General features: G+C 42.9%; 1 protein-coding gene across 1 annotated transcript in view; it reads left to right on the forward strand.

Moving 5' to 3' along the window:
* Positions 1 to 23,061, forward strand: part of impg1a (interphotoreceptor matrix proteoglycan 1a) — a 43,201-nt gene extending 20,140 nt beyond the window's left edge. Inside the window, exons 9-16 of the mRNA XM_078275387.1 lie at positions 4,850 to 5,031; positions 5,178 to 5,233; positions 5,663 to 6,550; positions 6,660 to 7,045; positions 7,141 to 8,441; positions 8,844 to 9,526; positions 18,980 to 19,199; positions 22,850 to 23,061. Of these exons, the coding sequence (XP_078131513.1) occupies positions 4,850 to 5,031; positions 5,178 to 5,233; positions 5,663 to 6,550; positions 6,660 to 7,045; positions 7,141 to 8,441; positions 8,844 to 9,526; positions 18,980 to 19,199; positions 22,850 to 23,061 (3,928 nt within the window). The remainder of the gene's footprint in view (positions 1 to 4,849; positions 5,032 to 5,177; positions 5,234 to 5,662; positions 6,551 to 6,659; positions 7,046 to 7,140; positions 8,442 to 8,843; positions 9,527 to 18,979; positions 19,200 to 22,849) is intronic.
* The last annotated feature ends 920 nt before the right edge of the window (positions 23,062 to 23,981 follow it).

Raw genomic sequence — 23,981 nt, forward strand, 5'->3', positions numbered from 1 at the left:
TAGTTTGGTGTAAGGTCGGCATAAGTCAATTAGATCTAATGCTGTGTTCATAACTATGTTTCCCATCACTGTGCCAGATTAGCCTCAGTAGCCATGTTTCCATCACTTGTCAATCAAATTATCTGAAGTTTCGCTAGAAATTCATGTGAATAAAGCCGGTGAAAGTGTGTTTCCATCACATCCACATGACACTGTCATGAACACATGAACCCTAACCCTAACAGTGGTGTAGTCTACGTGATACGCAGGTATACGCAGTATACCCACTAAGAAAGCTCCAGGATTTCCATATCCCCTCGCAACAACATACTTTCCATTATATTTTTGATATATTTTGAATTGTCATCTGTGTATTTCCTCTTCAAATAGACTAAATAAAGGGATTTCCACTGTAAATTGGTGCATAAATGAAAGAATGGAGGAAATGAAGTCATTGATGCTCAGAACTTCCCAGACCCCCCACTATGATATGCCCCCCAAGGCAGATTCTGGCTAATATATATATATATATATATATATATATACACAGTACAGTATACCCACTACAATACATTAGACTACACCACTGAACCCTAACCCTAACTTCTCATGACAAAACCCAAATGACACTTGACACTTGAAATTTTTGTTTTATATCAGAAAATGTGGGACGTAGAAATAAGCGCTGAAAATGTGTAGAACAAAAATTTAAAAATGTAAAACGCTGGAAAAAGCAAAAACAAACTGAAAAAAAGGCGTCAAAAATGTTAGAAAAAAAAAGTGTTTTTTTTCAAGGTTGAAGGGAAGACAACACAAGGGTTAATGACAGACGCGTTATGTCATAAACGTTCATGACTTGTTTATCATGTTCATGACACGTTCATGACAGTGTCATGTCGCTCTTATGTAGATACCGTCAAGTAAAGTTTAAACGGAAGTTTTCAGATGCTTTGGTTGAGTAGTTTTGTGTAGAATCTGAAGTGACGCATCGACTGGCGCCGTTTCCTCGCCCTGTTGGTGTTGTTCCTCCTGTGATGGTTTTTTCTTCCAGCTCTTATCTGTTGATTTCTTTTCCCCGGTGCAGCGAGACGCAGGACACTGACGGGTAAATACAGACACATTCCCTGTAGTATCCACCCATCCCCCCCCCTCCCCTCCCCCTCGTGTGTTCGTGCAGGTTCCTGCCAATACGTAGCCCAGCTTTTATTTGGATCCAATTAGTTTGTCAGCTACTTCCTAAATGTTATACATTATAGATAACTTGTCACTGAGTAAATAGTTCTATTACAAAATGTCTTTCTCTGAATTGTAATGCTACAGGTCAGATTCGAACCCTGTGCCTTTGCATCGAGGAATAAACCTCTACATGTGGGACGCAAGAGCTCTGCCAACAGAGCTAACCGGGCGCCTGGATAGCTCAGTTGGTAGAGCGGGCGCCCATATATAGAGGTTTACTCCTTGATGCAGCGGGCCCGGGTCCGACTCCGACCTGCGGCTCTTTCTGCGTGTCATTCCCCCCCTCTATCTCCCCTTTCATTTATTTAGCTGTCCTGTCAATAAAGACCTAAAAATGCCCCAAAAAAGAATAATAAAATAAAGTCACACACATATCAGTCACAACAGAGGACCATAGGGTCCAGGTTGAAAAAACCCGCAGTTACTCTTTAATATTGGTAAACGCATGACTGAGATTGTAACGGGTATAATATTACCACAATTTTATTAGTAATGCGTTATATTACTGTGTTACTGCAAAAAGCAATACATAACTGTAATTATGTTCCCATCACTGGATGCAGAAAGAAAGATTAATTTACCCCAAAACTGTCCAGACTGTTCACATCACATTATCCTGCAAGGACCAAACTACCGCTAAGACTTTCCGGTAACACTTTACTTGAAGGTATCTACATAAGAGTGACATGACACTGTCATGAACACATGAACCCTAACCCTAACTCTAACCATAACTTGTCATGACAAAAACCGAATGACACTTACTGACAGAAGCGTTATGTCATAACCGTGACTTGTTTATAATGTTCATGACACGTTCACGACAGTGAAAGTGTAACCGACTTTTCTTGTTAAAGGTTACCGCGAAGCGTTTTTGGTTTTTTTTCTCCGAAGCACAGTGCCTTTCCTCATTATCAGAGCAGACAGGTGAGCAGTGGAACAGGAGGACTTGTAGATGCAGTAAGTGTCAAGCTGCTCCCCTCGTTAATTAGCCTTCCCCCCGTGGTGTCTGACGCTGTCACGGCCAACAACACGGAGGGGAGGCCTCAGCGGGAGCTCGTCCTCTAATCTGATGAAGGAGTCTCAAACTCCTTCTGCTTTTGTCTGCCACACTCCGCAAAACAAATGAACCACGTTTAGTGGAAACTCGTGTGACTATTCACTTTATTTCAATTAAAAAGAAGAAGAAAGAAATGTGGAATATGTTTCTGTTGACAACATATTTCAACTCTAGGTGTTTTTTTTGCACATAGAAAACAATAGAAAACAATAGGTTTTTCTTTTTGTACAGCATATTCAACTTATTCTGTTTTTGTCCAATAATCTATGCATCTAATAAATGCATATGTTTGGTTCATAGTCAGTTCTGAGACGGGATTAAATGTGTACAGACGTTGAGGAAAACAGTACTTGTGATTTGAAGCTACACTAATAAATACTACTATATTGTCAATCAAATGATGATTTCAAAGAGATGATCCCCTGACTCTGCAGTTCCCCTCAGCGTTTTCATCTTTTAGCTCCTTCTTTTGATTTTAAGACTCAAAGGAATACTTCTCTCTCAAAATGGACTTTTGTACATCAATTGGTCACCCAGTGTTGCCTTGAATTTGTGAAGAAAACATTGTCCTTAGAACTGCAGAGTTTGTCCACACTACATAGTAGTTATTTGAGTCATTGTTAATATAAAAAGCCAGGTTGTTGTGATCCGGGAAAAGGAGGTATTGAAACCAGACAAAGTCAGATAAATGAAACAAGGTCTTCGAAACCGAGGTGTACACATACAAAGACAAAAGGGAAAGAATAAAGCGGTTTTGCTTATGTTCAGGAAGTGGGGTCTCCCCAGGAGAATAGTTCAAGGCACATTTCTTTCTTTCTCTGCTTGAAAAGCTAAAAAAGCCTTTAGTGTGTGGGCTGCACCCACGAGAGCCGCCGCCTGCCTTCATCAGAGCAAAATAAGAACAAAGAAAACATGCTTAAAATAGATTCTGGCCGACAACATGATTTGCCAACAGGTGAAGCATATTCGACAGCAGAAAGTAGGTTTAGACACATATTACTCCTTTAAATGACTTATATAAGGCAACAACAAACATCCAGGCAGTGGATAACCTGCCTGGATAACCTAAAGGTTATAGAAGAGAGCTTGTGACTGGGAGGTCGTCAGTTCAATGCCTAGACCAACAGGATAAAATCTGGGTGGGGAAAGTGAAAGAGCAGTCCTTCCCTCATTACCACTACTGAGGTGCCCTTGAGCAACGCCCTTAACCTCAAACCGCTCCAGTGGAACTGCTCAGTGGCCAGCAGATCAGACTGTGGTTGTACCGGGCAGCTTCCAAGTATGAATGTGGAACTGTGTCAATGTGATCAGGGTGTTCCTGCAAGAGAGGCTGCCTCTCATTGAACCTTCCCTGAATAAATAAAGGTTAAAAAAAAAAAAAAAGATCAGGAAATGTTCCACGAAGAAAGCCTTATATGGATCAGAAGTCAATGAAATTCAGGACAGCAGCCACCTGCAGAGCGGACACAAGGTGTGTGTTGACAGATATGGGACACAATCAGGTCCAGTCCAGGCAAAGAGCTGTCTGGGTCTGGAACAAAGTGAAGCAGGATGTTTTTAGATGCAGAACCACCACCACTGCTGCAACCTAATAAAGAGGTGCATGTTTATGGCAGTCATCAGTTCTCGCAAAAGCAAAAAAATCACATTATCGCCTTTCTAACAACAGTCTCATCTCAGCGATATTTTTTTCTTGATGATAGCTGTGCAGAATGTTGATGAAGCTTTGATGCAGTCTCTCTCTTTCCTATATAGCTACAGATATTCATGCCTGGCATTCTGAATGTGCCTCTCTTTACTGCAGCTCCAAACGACTTTTGATTACCTTTGTTGGTCTCCTGCTGTGTGTTTGACTGAAGTCCTCCCTCTGCAGCCCATGCTGAGAATCAGCATCCCTTCAATCCAAAGTTACCATTAACCCTCTGATGTCTAAGTGCATTTTCTCAATTTTGCGGTACATATCTTCTAAAATTCACCTTTTACGGGTACTCGTACAACCTGATACCCATGTGCTTCAAGTCAAAATGTCCAGTAGAAACTCAGCTTTCTGTTCACAGAAAAGATATAAGATGTACGCTTTTTGAAATTCTTTAAATCTCTTGTGAAAACATACCTTTACTCAAGTGGATAAGTTGTTTTGTTGCTGGAAATGAGAATCTTTGAATCTTCGGTTTAGCAAAACGGAAAACGGACATGAGAGTCCACCAATTTTACACAGAGAGGCAGATGACGAGTGTCGCAAGCTATCTTCCCTGTCTCCTAATTCGCTGCGTGAGTGACGCGTGATCTCGGGATAAAAAGAACGTGAAAGCAGAGATTCAACCGATTCCGGCTTTATCTAAACCACATGTCGGCGCTGTATTATCTCTGAAATATTAATGGAGACATTGAAAAAACATTTCATTGATCTCCTCAAATGGTTAACGATTTCAGGACTTGTGTCACTGACAAAATCACGATAACATTAGTCCTGTGGCTGCCGAGGGTTGATTATAGATTACTTGATCAATACCGTTAGTGTGAAGAATCAGAGTCATCAACTCTGAATCACAGAGATAATATCTTCCTTCTCAGGCCCGGAGGAATCTTGGTGCACTACTCTCTCGTCTTTGAGATTAGAAACTCAGAGAATTTAGAGACGCCAAGCGGCACCCCGGAGACTTCAGTCAGCTCCGGCCTCAGGGAAATGGTCGCCAAGGCTCTACGCGAGGAGGCCTCGCTGCCGATCGATCTGGACTCGCTCAACTTCGAACCAGGTACAGTGATGACATCTCTTAACAGATGTTATTGTCAAATAACTTAAAAACTTGAAAATAAAGACTACATGCAAAACTCTCTGAAACGATCTGAAACTTGTATATCTCAATTATAAAAATGCATTGTTCTGCTTTCTTTTTCACAGAAGCAGTCCTCCTGCCAGCACTGACAGCTACCTCTAAAGTAGAAGTAGTGAACGAGGTAAGAGGTTGTGTAATTGCTACTGGAACTGGAAATTAGTATTTGTAGTCTGCATTGGTGGACTCTGTATCGTCTGCTGCATGATAAGAGCTCATACTCGGGGTGAAGGTTGTGCGACGGATCGGGTAAAACTCTCTGTGCTTGTCTGAGTACAGACTGCTCACAGATTGGCTAAAGGGAGAGGATTCCAGTCCATCACCTTCATGTCAGACTGAACCAGACGATCTTTCTTAAGAACGTATTATTAAAAATGGGCTCCTCTAGAAATGATGAAGAAACTAAGGGTCCCATATAATGACATGTTACTGACACTTGAATAACATGAGCTTTTGGAATTAAATATACTTTGGTGAATACTCAAATGCTATGTTTGACAAATGATAACCTTTTTCATTGCATTAATAATGTCATGTACCCATCCCTCCACAGTCCAGTGAGCCTGATTCACACAACGACTTTGAAGTTTCCATTGATGAGCCAGAAGTTGATAAACCACGACTGGATGTTCCCCTCACGCACATGGAGAAGGAAAACGCCCTCGTCACCCTGCTGGATCCCACGGCTATCCCGGACGATGAGATGACGGCAGTGGGTGAGCCCGAGCCATTAAGTGAAGACGAGGAGGAAGAAGTTCTGATCATTACACAAGAGATTGAAACCATTCATCACGACGAAACTGGGGAACTCGTGAGAGACTACATCCCGACCCCTCCTGTGGTTCTGGAGCTGGAGACCGACGCTCCCTACGTCAGTCTGTCTCCTAACCTGATATCAGAGGAAGACCTGATTCCCATTGATGATGCTGTCACCCCCACCACACAGATATTATTAACTACAGCTCCCGCTCGAGAGGAAGTTTCCGATGCGGGACTCCCAATCACGACACTTTCAGGCATCACGGGCCAGCCGCCCACTGAGCCGATAGTAAAGCTTCTAGAAGACGAAGAAGGTAATGCTCTCCCGGATGAGGAAGGCCCTGAACCTTATGACCCCGGCGAGGCTTCGGAAACAGAGCATGTTTCCAAGTTGGAAACTGAATTGTTGAGAGAGTCAGTGGTGGAACCTGAACAAATTGAACCAGAGGAAGGGAATTTAGAGGTGTCAGAATCTGAGATAGAAGTAGCTGAAGAGGAAGAAGTATCTGAAGTTTCAGAGCCAGAGGAAGAAGTAGCTGAAGTTTCAGAGCCAGAGGAAGAAGTAGCTGAAGTTTCAGAGCCAGAGGAAGAAGTAGCTGAAGTTTCAGAGCCAGAGGAAGAAGTAGTCGAAGTTTCAGAGCCAGAGGAAGAAGTATCTGAAGTTTCAGAGCCAGAGGAAGAAGTAGTCTGAAGTTTCAGAGCCAGAGGAAGAAGTAGTCGAAGTTTCGGAGCTAGAGGAAGAAGTATCTGAAGTTTCGGAGCCAGAGGAAGAAGTAGTCGAAATTTCGGAGCCAGAGGAAGAAGTAGTCGAAGTTTCAGAGCCAGAGGAAGAAGTAGCTGAAGTTTCAGAGCCAGAGGAAGAAGTAGCTGAAGTTTCAGAGCCAGAGGAAGAAGTAGCTGAAGTTTCAGAGCCAGAGGAAGAAGTAGTCGAAGTTTCAGAGCCAGAGGAAGAAGTAGCTGAAGTTTCAGAGCCAGAGGAAGAAGTATCTGAAGTTTCAGAGCCAGAGGAAGAAGTAGTCGAAGTTTCGGAGCCAGAGGAAGAAGTATCTAGTTTCGAGCCAGAGGAAGAAGTAGTCGAAGTTTCAGAGCCAGAGGAAGAAGTATCTGAAGTTTCGGAGCCAGAGGAAGAAGTAGCTGAAGTTTCAGAGCCAGAGGAAGAAGTAGTCGAAGTTTCAGAGCCAGAGGAAGAAGTAGTCGAAGTTTCGGAGCCAGAGGAAGAAGTAGTCGAAGTTTCGGAGCCAGAGGAAGAAGTAGCTGAAGTTTCGGAGCCAGAGGAAGAAGTAGTCGAAATTTCGGAGCCAGAGGAAGAAGTAGCGAAGTTTCGGAGCCAGAGGAAGAAGTAGCTGAAGTTTCGGAGCCAGAGGAAGAAGTAGCTGAAGTTTCGGAGCCAGAGGAAGAAGTAGTCGAAGTTTCAGAGCCAGAGGAAGAAGTAGTCGAAGTTTCAGAGCCAGAGGAAGAAGTAGCTGAAGTTTCAGAGCCAGAGGAAGAAGTAGCTGAAGTTTCAGAGCCAGAGGAAGAAGTAGTCGAAGTTTCAGAGCCAGAGGAAGAAGTAGCTGAAGTTTCGGAGCCAGAGGAAGAAGTAGCTGAAGTTTCGGAGCCAGAGGAAGAGTTGGTGGTAGACAATCAAGATGAGGCAGCAGCTCCAGAAGCAGAGGAAGAGTCTGAACTTGGTAGGGATGCAGATGAGGTTTCAGAACAAGAAGAAGAGGTGGTTGAGCCAGCCGGATCAGAAGAAACAATACCTGAAGTTTCCGAGGAAACGGTACCTGATGTTTCTGAACAGGCAGGAGAGGTAGCCGAGGAGGAAGTTGTGGAGATTTCTGAAGTAGAAACAGAAGTTGTCGAAGCTCCAGCGCCAGGTGAAGGTGTGGTTGAAGTGTTGGAACCAGCAGCTGAACCAGAACAGGAAGGGCACGGAACTGAAGTGACAGAAACAGGACGTGAGGTAGTTGAGACTGCAGAATCAGAGGAGGAGCCAGAAAATGCTTCAGAACCAAGTGAAGAACCGGTAGAGGTTGTAGAGATATCTCCAGAACCAGAACCAGGGGAAGAGTCAGAAGAAGTAGCAGATGTACTACAACCAGATGAGGTTCCAGTACCACAGGAAGAGCCTGAGGACATTTCAGACCCGCAACTTCCACCAGAGGCCGGAGAAGAGGCAGCTGATGTTTTTAAGGAAGAACAAGAGGAGGTTGTTGAGAATCCAAAGGATGAAACAGAACCAGGGGAAGGCACAGATCTTGTTTTACCACCGGCAGAAGAGTTACCCGGGGTTTCAGAAATAGAAGAGGAAGGAGTGGGAGGAGTTGATGTCCCAGAACCAAATTCAGAGGAGGACATAGTTGAGATGTCAGAACCAGAACCAGAAGGAGAAGTTACTGAGCCGCCAGCTGAATCAATGAAAATCCTTCACGATGAAGGTGAACCTGACCATGAATATCCCGTCATCGATGACTTTTACACGGAGGACATTTACGGCGTAGACACACAAGTGGAGAGTGACACTGGTGCCGCCTCACCGACCGAAACATCAGAGAGCGATCTACAGTTTGAAACAACCTCTGATATCGCAGGTGAGGAACATGAAATGTGTGATTTAAAGGCAGTGCATTGACATTTAAGCAGATAAATAAAGATCCTGTGACATGAATATTCTATTTTTAGGGCTGTACACCTTCTGATCTTCCTTGTTTTTTATTTGAAATGCAGCCAACACACGCCAAGTTTGACTCCGTATTAACTGTCCAGTACTTTTTTGATACATGCTGTATAAATGTTTAAGATTATTGTCTGATTATCTCACATACTAAGGAATAAAATGGAAGAATTAGGGATTCAAGCTAAAAATTCAGCATGAACCAGTTTGAATTTATTATGTATAATTCACTCAAGCAGGCAGATTCTTTGTAATTTGTGGAAATCCTTTTGTGAGCGCTCATGCATTAATTTAGCCTTTTTTGCCTGACATTTCAAAGAGTCGACAGCTGCAGACAACCACGACACATCAGAGGGCACCGAACTCACAGAAGATGTGCCGGTGGCGACGCAACAAAGTGATTCATCCCCAGAAAGAGACATCAGTGCAACAGCAGCACCGGTTTCAGACTTCTTCCCTACACTTCTGGCAACTTCAATCGATGTGTCCGCACCCAGCCCGACTGTAGACTCTGGCATCTTTGAGATAGAAGAGCAATCTGTAATCCCCTCTACACCTGAGTCTTCAGAGGACGATGGCGCGGCGCCAGAGGCAGAGTCGGAGCCAGCTGTCACCATTATCGATGAAGACCTGGAAGACGCAGTACCAAAAGGAAGCGAAGGCCAGACAATCCCAGCGCCAGCTGCCGAAGACGTCGTAGATGAGGCTGTGAAGGACCTTGCGGTGGAGCTGGACCAAACGGACGTAGCAACCACAGAGTCAAACGAGCTGCCGGACGAGGGGAGCGGATTCCTACCCGTGGGGGAGGAAGGCACCGCTGTCGGCGTCACAGCCCCGCCTCCAGTCAGATACCTGACCACGCCCTCCATGACCACGGCCAGCCACGGCAGGGAGCTGGTGGTGTTCTTCAGCCTGCGCGTCACCAACATGGAGTTCTCCGAGGACCTCTTCAACAAAACGTCTCCAGAGTACAAATCGCTGGAGAACACCTTGTTAGACGTGGTGAGTAGGAAAACAAAAACTGGGAATACATGTCAGTGGTTAGACATAAGAACCGGGACAAAACATCTCGGGCACTTAAAGAGATCCGATAATCTCACTTTAAATGTTATCAGTGTTATAAAAAAAGAGCAGCGTAAGCACAAGAACATAGAATTTCTACTGTTTAATTAATTGCCAACTACTTTGATAATCTATTAATCGTCATTTTCCAGCTACCAACTTCTATGATGTCAGCTTGTTAAATGTGAACATGTTCTAGTTCCTTCTCTCCTCTGTGACAGTAAACTGAATATCTTTGAGTTGTGGACAAAACAAGACATTTGAGGACGTCATCTTGGGCTTTTTGGGAAACACTGATCCACATTTTTCACCATTTTCTGACATTTTAGAGACCAAACTAGAAATCCAATCATCCAGAAAATAATCATTGCAGCCCTAATCTCAAATATATACGACTTTATATACGACCCACAAAAATCTTATCCTCAACCTAGTTCTTATCGTTTCAATTGGGGGAAAAAAAAAGGGTTAAATGTCCTGAAATCCTTTTTGAAATAATTACTTTTCTAACCTCGGTTTAGAATCGAGACATTTAAAAAAAGTAACTTCCAAGCAAAGCTTCTGACAATTAAGAAGGCAACTGAAAAACCTTGTTTGGTGTTTGGCTTCCCTGTGAATTTCATTATGGCTTGACAGGTAAAACAGAAACTCAAAGTAAATTAATGAACACGAGCAGCTGCTCAGTTCATTTGCAGCTTTGTTATTCCTTCCAAAAGAATCCTCCAGAAGCCCTCAGAGTCACACCTGCGGCCTGTCGTGCCGTGAATGGATATGTATTGATGTTTTGGATGAATAGAGGCAGGTACAATACAGCCCTCATTTTACTACGAACAATGACTCGGCTAAATTAATCAGGGGGGGAGAATATGTCATGGGGATATAGTCATAAACATAAAAGACATGACACAGCTGCGATTTGTCCTTGTTCTTCGTGAGAGAAATACTAACATACTGTAGATGGTTTAAAACAGGCCACCAAAATCAGTTTAACCTTTAATAAATGTGTAGTCTAAAGACAGTAAAAGCTGTGTTTTTGTTACAGTTGATGCTCACTAACTTTCAACATCCTTCGGTCAAAGTTGTAGATCAAGTAACGTCTCAAGAAAGAACTTCTATCCGCATAAATACCCTGTGGGATGCTCATATAAACACTCCTTTTTACTTACTTTTTTATGCCTCCACGCCGGAGATAGCGGTGGCCAGAGACATTATGTTTTCGGGTTGTTTGTCCATATGTCCGTCCCTTTCTTGTGAACAGAATATCCCAGGACCCCCTGAAGGCAATCTCTTCACATTTGGCACAAACGTCCACTTGATTTTAAGGATGAACTGATTAGATTTTGGTGGTCAAAGGGTCACTGTGGCTTCACAAAATGCGTTTTCGGGCCATAACTCAAGAATTCCTACGCTAATTATGACAACATTTCACACAAATGTGACATTGGTCCAGTATTAAGTGAGATTAATGTAAGTTAATAGTAATTGTCCAGCTTGTATTTACGTTCACAAAAGTGCTCGTTTTGCCGCTGACAGACTCAGATTAATATTCTAAGTGTCTGACAACATTATGGGAAGGATTTCTAAGGAGGTCAACCTCTCTGTTAAAGAGTAAGATAAAAACATCCGCGAAATTGCGTTCACTAAACCCACCAGACTCCATGTAAATAAACATGGATTTTAGCATCGTAAAATACACTTCATTCAAAGTCGACAGAAACAAAATAAAACCCTTTTTTAAGTCTTTCCACTTTTCCAACCATCACAACTCTAGTTTTGGTTGAAATAAACACATAGTTTACCGATTTACATGTGGAGATATGCTGGCTCTATACACGCTAAAAGTACTGTTTTTTTAAATGGAGTCTGGTGGGTTTAGCGCTAGCGACCTCAGAGCTGTTTCTGGTTAAACAGAAAGGTCTCAAAGAGGTTTTAAAGGTCTATCTTTGTAGGGATCCTTCCCATAATGTTGTCAGACACTAAGAATATTAATCTTTCAGCGGCAAAACAAGCATTTTTGTGAAGGTAAATACAAGCTGGAGAATTGCCCAATTAACTTACATTTTAGCCGCTGCCGACTGCAGCGATCTCTCTTAATACTGGACCAATGTCAAAGATTGTTGTTCCCATCAGTCACGTAGACACAAACACATAGGAACATAGTTCCAGGTCCAGGTTGAAAAAAACAGTATTTACTGGTGGCGGAGCCTTACAACCGTGAGGCAGTAATTCTAGTTATTATTGCCAGTAACTCTCGTGTGAAAGCATCTCTGATTCACTAAACAAGTGTAAATCACTTCAATTAGCAGCCAGGCAGAATTTTAATTTAGATGCCCTTTTGGCTGCCTGCACTCAGCTGGTTTAAAGAGTTTTTCTTTTTCAGTCCCCTCAAGTTGAATTTTAATAAATTTTTTGATTAACCTTTGTTCTAGCGCCATCATCATTGTGCAGAACTTTGGTTTATGACCAAATTGACTAATGACATACACCAGCCTCAGCTGTACTTTGTGTTTCATGCTAATCAGTCAATTTAAGCATGCTAACTCACTAAACTGAGATGGTGAACATGCTAAACATATCTGCAAAACATCAGCATGTTAGCATCATCAATGACTACCTTTACATGCACATAATAATCCGTTTTTTGCACATATCGTGAAAAAGACAATATTCTGACTAAGCTGTTTACATGGCTAATGAAAGTAATACTCCACTTATATTCCTGTTTACATGCAGCTGTGCAAAATAGGATTTTTTCAAAGTTTTGGAATTGAACGCAGCGTCCCTCTTTCATTCCTTCAACCAGCTTCTTGAAAAGACCGCTGTTGCGATGTGTGCTCATATCCAAAAACCTGTTGATATCCTAGTCTTTGATAAAGTTTAAAAGTAGGTGTGTTTCTCCTTCTTTTCCTTTTGCCATGCATCTCCATAGTACAGGCATTATGCAACATGAACCAACACAAATTGCAACAGAAACTCTATTATCTGATCTAGTCTAATCAAAGTCTCCTCTGAAGAGGTCCTAGTGGTGGAAAGTATTGAAAAATACTGAAATTCCCCTTGCAGCCCATGTTCAGAGGAGACACTGCAGGTGAATAGGGAAAATATACAACAACAGATATCAACATGAAACTTCCCCAGTTGATTACTTACATTAAGACAATATTTTTTGTATTACAAGTGTTCTTGAACGGGTCCGTATGATATCGTACGAAAATGTATGTAAAACCAAATGTGTACACCAAAACGTAGGATATCCTACGAAATTAGGACGCCGGCTGGCTACGAGTTCCGTGACACCGAGCGCCAGTTGCTAGTTGTTTATGCCGCTACAGAGCTTGTGACGCGGCTACGGACCTCTGTTGTATCAGCGGTAGTTGGTGGTTCAGTTACCCAAAAGTAGGTGACTTTGAGCCGGGTACAAAGCACCGCGAGCTGCCGGTCGTTTTCGGCGGACATTACGGTTAAATTTAGCCCACAAAATATGAGCGTCGAAACGAGACAAAAGTTAAGATTAGGCACCAAAACGACTAGTTAAGATTAGGAAAAAGATCGTGGTTTGGATTAAAACACTCCCCAGGAACACTCATTTCCTGGGTGAATGACTTTAGTTTTTTTATGTCCTTCTTTTCGGCCGGATTTCCAGACTAACGCTTCCTTTGTGTTGTCGTTCTAACCTCCGGCTGATTTCTGAGGACTATGGTTAACTGCTCCTCAGATCTCTGCAGGGTAAATCCAGACAGCTAGCTAGACTATCTGTCCAATCTGAGTTTTCTGTTGCACGACTAAAACTACTTTTGAACGTCCACACGTTCCACCAAAACAAGTTCCTTCCTGAGACTATTTAGCAGAGGCACCGTGGCTCCGTCCGGAGCTTAGCACCGCCCAAGACGTTTGTGATTGGTTTAAAGAAATGCCAATAAACCAGAGCATGTTTTCCTCCCATCCCAGAATGCTGTGTGCACTAGCCAGACCTTCCTCCGCAGCGCTGTGGAGGAAGGTCTGGCAAAGCGAGACTAATTCATCAGCAAACCGTTGGCCCTGGGACGTTCCCAGTGCTCACTATTAGATGTTACAGGAATCTCCCAGGTGTGGATATTAAACAGGCCGAGGAAGATCACGCACGGTCAGCATTCCTTCACTCGATTAATAAATAACAAATCTTTACGAGGTCAGTGTTCCTCCGAGCCTCAGCACATGTCTTAAACATGATGAAAGAATCCAACTAAATAAAAATCAATGCGTAGTCTTGTCTCGCTGATTAATCAACACATTTATCCTGCGTTCAGCTGTCGATGGGGAACAAATGGAAAAGCACATGCATGGACCTCAGAGTAGTTAGCACAAATTAAGATGAAGAGCTGTTAGCTGCAAAGCTATAGGAGGAGCCTGTGCATGTGTTACTTTATAGAGCTGCAAAGATGAATCGATTAGCTGTCAACGATTCATTGACAGTAAACTGAATATCTTTGAGTTGTGGACAAAACAAGACATTTGAGGACGGCATCTTGGGCTTTTGGGAAACACTGATCCACATTTTTCACCTTGTTAGAGACCAAACAACTCATCCATTCATCTAGAGAATAATCAACAGATTAATCGACAGTGAAAATAATCCTTTGTTGCAGCCCTGAAGTACAGTGTTTGTTTTTGAAGCAGGAAATATGTGTGTTTGTTACCGGTATCTCAGTTTATTGTAACATCTGTCCAGGGGCTACAGATGAAATCTAGCCTTTTGGCCCAATGCTAATGCAAACCCAGGCAGTAAGCAGAAACAAGTGTTCACTGAAGGGTTCAATGACCAGGATGTGAATCATATGTTATGGCGGGGGTGTCAAACTCACTCTCAGTGTATTACTGCTTCCTGCCTGGGTTTGCATTAGCCAGCTGTACATTAGGCTAGCTTCACCAGTGAGTCATTTAATAACGTAACATAAACGCATTAGTTTTGCTTCAAACGTTTTTGAACACAGCCTTGTGTTTGCTTCTTTCTGTGGTAATTGACCGCTGTGTAAGCCTCATCATTTCCTCCCCTGCCTGTATATCGTGTCCGCATAGAAGGAAAATGGACCTGAGAAATGTTTTCGCATTATTCGCCTTCACTTCATGTCAAGGTTTCAGCGTTATTGTCATTATGTAACACATGGTTGCACAATGAGATGGCATAGCGCATAGTCGTAGCGCCCACCACGCCACACACACACACACACACACACACACACACACACACACACAGTAAACGTAGAAACGAATATAGCGCTCTCCAACTAGGAGGAGCCACACCAATGGTTATCCGTGTTTGTCTTCGTCGGCCACTTTCTCTTTTTGGATTTCAGGACATAATAACACGCTGAAACGATGTGAAAAAGAGACGCAAAACTACAACAAAGGCACAGAGACCCAAAACAAACCCCCAGACGAAACAAAATGACAAACAAGAGACACAACACGACTACAAAGAGGTGCAAAATCCCACAAATAAACACTTAATGTATGGGGGGAATTGCTTTTTTTCTTGAAGAAGGACGCCTAAACCCCCCGCCAGATACGCGCACCTAAGTCTCCCACAAAGCCAGGAAAAACACTGGCTCTGTATCGACTCATTTGGCAATAGCTTGACTGTAACTGACGTTCATTAACGTAACATAATATCTCTGTCTCTCTCTCTCTCTCTCTCCCTCTCTCTCTCTCTCTATCTCTCTCTATCTATCTCTATCTCTGTGTCCTCGCGTCTGCTGCTGTTTACCGCTGACAGCAGTGAAATAAATACAATATATTGGCTCAGGACTATAAATTGTTCCAAATCCTTAAGAGACCCACATTGCTGAGTTTCGTTGACTACATCAATAAAGGTATTTACGCTCGGCCAAATAGGAATCAGAGAAATTTGTGTTTAATTGTGTGCAGAGATGCAGCGAGGCTTTTGGAGTGTTTTTTGAAAGCTCCTAATTTGTTGTTGCGGTATCTAGTTTGCAGTGATGACCTTGACAGAAGAAATAAAGTGAAAGAAAAGCAACGATTGAAACAAAGTGAAGCCGCCGTCGGTCATGAGCAGCGTAACTGCATCTCCTCAGTAAACAGCATAATCACATCAGTGGCAGTCGCTGCCAGAGCTGGTTATAATAAGTATTTATCATTTCCAGACACGCACACACGCACGCACGCACGCACACACACACACACACACACACACACACACACGCACGCACGCACGCACACAGACAGACAGACAGACACAAACACACACAGATACACACAGACAGACAGACACACACACTCACACACACACACACACACACACACACACACACACACACACACAGACACACACACACACACACACACACACACACACACACACACACACACACACAGACACACAAACACACACACACACACACACACACTTACCTAGGTAAGGACTACTAGCCAGTCAGAAGCAGAGTATGAGGGCGTGCCCTGACAGTACCTATGTAAGGACTACTAGCCAGTCAGAAGCAGAGTATGAGGGGTGTGCCCTGACAGTACCTAGGTAAGGACTACTAGCCAGTCAGAAGCAGAGTATTAGGGCGTGCCCTGACAGTAGCTAGGTAAGGACTACTAGCCAGTCAGAAGCAGAGTATGAGGGCGTGTCCTGACAGTAGCTAGGTAAGGACTACTAGCCAGTCAGAAGCAGAGTATGAGGGCGTGTCCTGACAGTAGCTAGGTAAGGACTACTAGCCAGTCAGAAGCAGAGTATGAGGGCGTGCCCTGACAGTAGCTAGGTAAGGACTACTAGCCAGTCAGAAGCAGAGTATGAGGGCGTGTCCTGACAGTACCTAGGTAAGGACTACTAGCCAGTCAGAAGCAGAGTATGAGGGCGTGCCATGCTAGCAGCTAGGTGAGCATTATAACGTGTGTTCCAAAGTGACCACGTTTGTCTCTGAAGTAAAGGCTGGACTACAATAGAGCTGTTTGGAGCAGTTTGTGAACAGTGTTTTCTGTTGGAGATGGTAAGTCCCTTTGGGGGTGGACTTTGGGCTTTTTTACTTTGTAAACCTATAACGTGCACAACAAAGATATATAACACAATAAAGGAAAGGGAAAAAGCCAAAAAGCAGAATATGAGCACTTTAATTCAAGTCATGGAAATACCAGAACTACTTACTACTACAACAAGTTGGAAAACTAATAAATCTGTTGTTTAGAAATACATTTCAGGCATTCACATGACATTTACTGATATAATACAGAATCTGATTGTATCTATACATTTGTGCCATAAAAAAAAAAGATTCATTGACAGGAGAACAGGGGAAGCATCAACTTATTTATGACTTCAGCTCGTTTAGACAAAAGAGATGAAGTGGAATTCATGATGAGACAATTTCATCGCCCCCTAAACTGCATTTTCATGTTTTCTTTCTTCCCTTTTTTTCTGTTACTCAATGCAGCAGTATACTTAATTACTTTACTTTATTCAGGACACAAAAAAAACGGTCCATACCACAATACAAAACATAGAAAAAGACAAATACAAGACAAAACACAGTCAAGAGTACCACAATACACAAAAAGAGTGTTCAGAAATTAGCATATAGACTAAAACGTCAATTGTTCCACAATCTCGAAGTGAACCTAGCTGCACTCATTGCAGGGTTCACTAGTGTTGCAATGATGCTGTTGAATGACTTCATTAGTCTACACATACATCTGTACATGAGATTCCTGAGTACAGCAGGACAGGTGGATACATCACTTACAAACATTTGGCTTGCATCTTGGCATTTTAAGCAGCAGCCTCATGCCATCATTATATGCCACATTGGGTTTCTGCATACTGCTTTTTTTATAGCGCCGCCACAAGTGAGCAGTAGTATACATTGGAGTGCAAAAAGCTTTTAAAAGTGTGGTCTTCACAGACAATGAATACATACTAAATTTGCGATTCAGCATATTAGCTTGTGCGTACATCATACAGTACTGTCTGTGAATGTCCCTATCATCAGACAGGTCATCAGTTATATGGTGCCCTAAGTATTTGACCTCATCACACACTTTAAGGACGACACCAGACATAGAGAAAGCAGGACATGAAAGTTTATTGTCCTCCCTGCTTCTAGCAATCATAATATTACTCTTAGAATTGTACTTAATGTCAAAGTCTGAGCCATATTGGGAGAGAGATTCATTGAGAATGAATTCTACAGCTTCTTATTTATAAAGGGCTTTTCACACGGGGAGCAACACTTGGCCTGCATAGATCTGCGGGCTCATGTGAAGGACAACGTTCCGCGATTAAACGCCAGGCGATCAACGTGTGGTAACCATGGAGATTCTGTGCACTACTGTAACCCTGCCGTACAACTGAATTAGTTGACTGTAGTATCATATATCCCTAATCACAGGACTAGTCTTTCCTAGCCCCGGACTGTTATTGTTGATCGTGATAGCGTAAATTAGCGTAGTCATAATTACGGACATTACCGATAAATCCAGTCTTGTGCCGATGCTCTGACAAGCAGAAGCTCCGCTGTCTACGTCCTGATAACAGTTTAGAAAACAGTTTGATATTTTAGTGACCTCACAAACACAAAAGCAAGAATCAGTCTCTTGTTCATTGATTTGCTCGGCGCGTCGCTCGCGTAGGGAAAAGTTAAACAATTCAACTTTTGCAGCGGACGTGTGCGCGTGACGAGCATGAACGCGACAGTTTCACGGGATTGTGCCCGCTTGTGGCATCGTCAATACTCAATACTACGGAATCGCAGTGAGTGAAAATCGCAATACAAATCCAATTAGCCCCCATGTATCGTGAAAGAATCAAATTGGAACAAAAGCATATCATCCCAGCCCTATCAAAAATTAACTGTCAAATGTTTAGCAGCGTCTTCCCTCTGAGGGATACCCAGTGTGCCACAAACGGTCTGTTTCAAAATAGTCTTCATCAATGACATTTCATTTCCAGGATTCTGCCGGATGTCCGTCTCCTTCCTCTTCCTTTGTGTTGTCGTTCTAACCTCTGGTGGATTTGTGAGGACTATGGTTAACTGCTCCTCAGATCTCTGCAGGGTAAATCCAGACAGCTAGCTAGACTATCTGTCCAATCTGAGTTTTCTGTTGCACGACTAAAACTACTTTTGAACGTACACATGTTCCACCAAAACAAGTTCCTTCCGAGGATATTTTGCAGCGGCACCGTTGCTCCGTCCGGAGCTTAGCACCACCCAAGATGATTGTGATTGGTTTAAAGAAATGCCAATAAACCAGAGCATGTTTTTCTCCCATCCAGGAATGCTGTGTGTACTAGCCAGACCTTCCTTCGCAGTGCTGTGGAGGAAGGTCTGGCAATGTCTAGTTTCAAAATGATAGAAATGGACGCCAAAGTGATGATCCTCTCTGTGCTTCTGCCTTCAGCTGATGCCGTTCCTGCAGGCGAACCTGACGGGCTTCAAGAAACTGGAGATTCTTAACTTCAGGAAGGGCAGCGTGGTCATCAACAGCAAGATGAAGTTCACCAAGTCGGTGCCGTACAACATCACCAGCGCCGTGCACTGCGCCCTGGAGGAGTTCTGCCTCGCCGTCTACCAGAACCTGCACATCCAAATCGACACCCACTCTCTGGATGTTGAACCAGGTACAAATACACATTTGGTTATAAGTGGCTAGCTGTTGGTTGGCTCATTTGGTAGAGCAGGCACACATATACATCCAGGGTTGGATTTCCTGCATGTCTTCCCCCTCTCTCTCCCCTTTCTCACCTAGCTGTCCTATCTATTAAAGGTTTAGACCCAGCGGCAGTGGGTCAGCGGACCGCTAACGTTAGACCCAGCGGCAGTGGGTCAGCGGACCGCTAATGTTAGACCCAGCAGCAGTGGGTCAACGGACCGCTAACGTTAGACCCAGCAGCAGTGGGTTCAGCGGACCGCTAACGTTAGACCCAGCAGCAGTGGGTCAATGGACCGCTAACGTTAGACCCAGCAGCAGTGGGTCAATGGACCGCTAACGTTAGACCCAGCAGCAGTGGGTCAATGGACCGCTAACGTTAGACCCAGCAGCAGTGGGTCAGCGGACCGCTAATGTTAGACCCAGCTGTTCAGCTCATTCTCTGTAACCGATGCAGCATGAAAAGCCCGGTGGAACCAGCAGACGAATCAGCTTGTGTTAGTTGGCTAATGTTAGCTTGCTTACTCCACCTTAACGTTACCCCCTCGCCACATCGTTCACAGAAAACGAGCCGAATAAAGCTGTAACTCGTGGCGATAGCAATGTGCTTTCAGTGGATGAATTTCTATCCATTTTATTTCGATGGGCAGAACAGGCAGTCAAGTGCCAGTACTCTGATCCAATGGATTGGGGGGGGGGGGGGGGGGGGCAATCATATTTCAGGGGGAGGGAGGGGGGGCAGTGCCGACCCGTGCCCCCCCTTCTAGGCCCGCCACTGTTTATTGCATACAATCATATCTTTATAACTCAACATCTCATTCATTTTACAGCTGCAGTACAGTGATGTGCTTTATGATATCTGTTTGTGTCAGCACATAAACCAGCATCTCACAATAAGTCATTGTTGTATTGGCGCTCCTTCTTTGTACGTATATAAGATTTATGTTATAACATTGGCCACGGATGAGATGCAGGCAGAGAGCACAGATCACAAACACATTCAAATAGACTCAGTAATGAGGTCTACATGTCAAATCTGCCAGTGGGATTGTACAGTACATTACAGGGCTGGAATAATAACAGTGAAGATAAAAAGTGAGCAGCGAAGAGAAGTGCTGCTGCAACATGTTTTTCCTCAGAGGCGGCGGGTTGGGGATCATGTTTTTGCAGAAAGTCACCTTGTCGTATACTTGGCCGGTGGCGATAAAATACACTCATTGCTGTTATATGCACCCAGTCGTACTGTACATGCCTCATACATAAAAAAAATAAGAATATTAAAAGTCCATCATTCGAGTATATTCAGAAAGAATGAACTTAGATAAGCACAATGTCACCTTTAAGAGTGTTTTATTGTTAAAAGGTTACTTTGCCGATATTCAACCAACTTTGTATCATAATAATGTCGGTAGTATGTGTAAATGAACTATGTTAAACTTCCCTCGGTGCCCAGATGTCCCTACTCACAGGCCAGCAGGAAAACTACCAAGTGACGCGTTTGACGCAAAACATGGCACTGGTTTGCTGCTGGGCCTGTTGCTAGAACTACAGATTGTCTTTCCACATACGAACACAGAGAGTATAAAAGCCAGGGTTTTTCCTGCATCCCCCAAAGAGGTTTTAGCCAGCCCCAAAGGAAAATCAACAGCGCCAAAATGATAAGAATTGAGAGGAAAAATAGCAATTCAAATCCTCTCCGACTGTGTTTAATAATCTCAGTTTTGCCGTCCAGAGTCTGGCTGTGCCGGACTCTCCCGGGGATTTTAACGGTAGTATTTTAATATCAGTATTATTTTTGTAAGCAGTTTTGTTGATTGGGGTTTCATTTACTCAAGCATAATAGGCATTTTTGTTCATCAAATTGTCAGAAGTAACAGACAAATGTATATAGCCATTTGGTCCATTTTAACCGAATCCTTGAACATTTCGACAGATAGTCCGGTTGGTTTGGGGTGATGAGAAAGCTCATTCAAACTCTAAATTAGAACAAACTAAATAAAAAGAAAAAACGTGGGTTTCTGTCAGCTTCCAAGTGCTCTACAGTTTGGTTCACTTTGGGTGAGAATGGGATCCAACCACAACATAGGAAGTGAACCAAACAACAGTGCATTCACTAGTTTTGTTTTATTTTCAATTCACATGAATTCAACCGTGCTCACAATTTACGGACATAAATAGAATAGAACAGCATGCCTTTTATTGTCACTATACACATGTACAATGAGATTAAAAGCGACTCCTTTTTCAGTCCCAACATGTACGTAAAATAAATATAACATGAAATAAAATAAGTAGTGCAAAAAAGGGGGGTAAGGTGCACAGTTCTGAGACGCTATATACATAAAAAAATAAAAATAAGTATGGTTTTATATACAGTGTGATATGCAGTGTGGGTTATTGCACATTATTTGAATATTGCCCAATAGTGGTGATCATCTTCAATGAGTAATGGATATTGGACAATGAGAGTAATGATATTGCACATTATACAGATATTGCACAGTAATGGAATTGCACAGTATTATCAAATGTATTAAATATTAAATATTGCACAGTAGGTGGGTAGAAGAAACTTCGGGGGTTGGGGGGTTAGACTGTGAAGTCAGTGCATGTGTGAGTTCAAAGTGGTTATGGATATGATTTAAGGAATGACAACTTTTAAATCCATAACTCATTATGACCGTACCTTGCTTGTTGGCTCAGGGGGCAGTACATAAACACCAGCAGAGGTATACAATACATTTGACTAGATACATGTGGATGTATGTATGTGTGATTTACATTTACATGCTGATCACACGTCATGGCATCACATAGCCGACATTTCATCCAAACGTGCAGATTTCCCCAGAGTGTATCTGACGTTTAGTCTCGGAAGCCGTCCACACCTGAGACTAAATCATACATTTCAATGCAGACCAGAAGCTAAGGATCTCATTAAAATGAAACACTCCTCAGCACCTCCTGGAGAGAGGAGGGGAGGAGCGGGGACACACTTAATGAATGCTAATGTTTTCCCCTTCTTTTTAGATTTAGATTTCTTTATTTAAAAGGGACAACGCACATTAATCAACGTGAGTATAGAGTCCAACATGTAAATGTGCCAGATTTAGCCATACAGGCTAATTTTCATCTGCAGTCCCTAGCAGGATGATGGCTTAAAACAATAACTACAACAATACAACAAATAGACATAAAACAAGAAAGACATAGTCATAGACAAGGAAAATGACACAACCACTATTCCAGATCAGGACAACTGGCAGGTTAATGACATGAGAAAAACATAACACAAGTATCATACACAGTAGACACAGGTAAATGTGCATAGACACACATTAGAACACATTACACTACTATAGCGATAAAGACAAACACATTATTCTGGATTATGGCAGCATATTTGATTAGTCAATAACCAATGTATGGATTTGGAGAAGGATCTGATAGATGTGATGGTCCTTAGTTCTGTGGGTATGGTATTCCATGTATGGGCTGCTCGAAAGGAAAAAGCCGACTGTCCAAAACTACTTTTTCTACATTGTATTTTACAATCCCCTCTTGTAGATGCTCTGGTGGATGAGTTTTTGTTGAATGAATTTCTTCTTCTCTCCCTCGCAGCTGATCAGGCCAATCCCTGCAAGTTTCTGGCCTGCGATGAGTTTTCTCGCTGCGTGGTGAACGGCCGGACGAAGGAGGCTCGGTGTCTGTGCGAGCCGGGCTTCCTGTCGGTGGACGGCCTGCCCTGTCAGAGTCTGTGTGTCCTGCAGCCCGACTACTGCCAAGGAGGCGACTGCTACATTCTCCCTGGACACGGAGCCATGTGCAGGTAAATAAGTACACACACACACGGATCGTTAGGACGTTGGGTTTTGATTCAACACGACATAAGATTCCTCCAAAAACAGCCATAGGAAAATAGTCGCTTCCAACCAGAGCTAAGAGAGAAACAATACATTCTTCGGAGCTTTTTTAAAGCCAACCAGTGGAGATAAGTATCAACGTCAATAGGCAAGAAAAGGTTTGCCTTCAGCGTTCAACGTTGGGTTATCAAATGTGGTTATTTGGGGTTATCAAATAACGACAAAGACTCAAGTAAATTGCTATATTTGATCTTTATTTACAACGTATAAACACATCATCAACAGTGCCATAGATGAGTTAAAGTTTACTGAAAGTGGAGGCTATTATTTCCATAAATAAAAAATCTAATTGTAATTGCAAAGATTAAGAGAGAGTGGTTTCTATCTGTAATTTAGATTTTATTTATGCAAATTTTTCAGTATAACCACATGAAGACAAGCACATACAAAAGGCAAAGTAAGACAAGAATCTTCTTCTAACTAGACTGCCGACTGCTAAGCGTCACTAGCGCCAAGTCCTGATTGGACAACATTTAAACAAAATCATTCAACAAGCATTCTCCCCATTCGGGTACGTGGGTTGTTAGTTTTTCTTGCCCCAGGCCATGGGACAACCCTTATTGCCTTCAACATCCACATGCTTGATGTATAAATACACAATCGTTACCTAACATGCACCGAAAGCACGGTAGCGTTATACGGTGGAGAGAGATAGAGAGAGACTGAAGAGAGGGAGCGCCCAGCGGCGTCAGAACAAAGCCGTGAATCAGAGAAATAAAACGTGTTTTTGCTGATTCATCTCTAGAAATGCAACTGTAGCGAACATGTCACTATCACTAACGTTATCCACATTCATATTTAGACGCAACAAATGATATATCCAGCTACAA

This window comes from Sander vitreus, chromosome 18 (assembly GCF_031162955.1).
Source record: "Sander vitreus isolate 19-12246 chromosome 18, sanVit1, whole genome shotgun sequence".
Taxonomy (NCBI): Eukaryota; Metazoa; Chordata; class Actinopteri; order Perciformes; family Percidae; genus Sander; species Sander vitreus.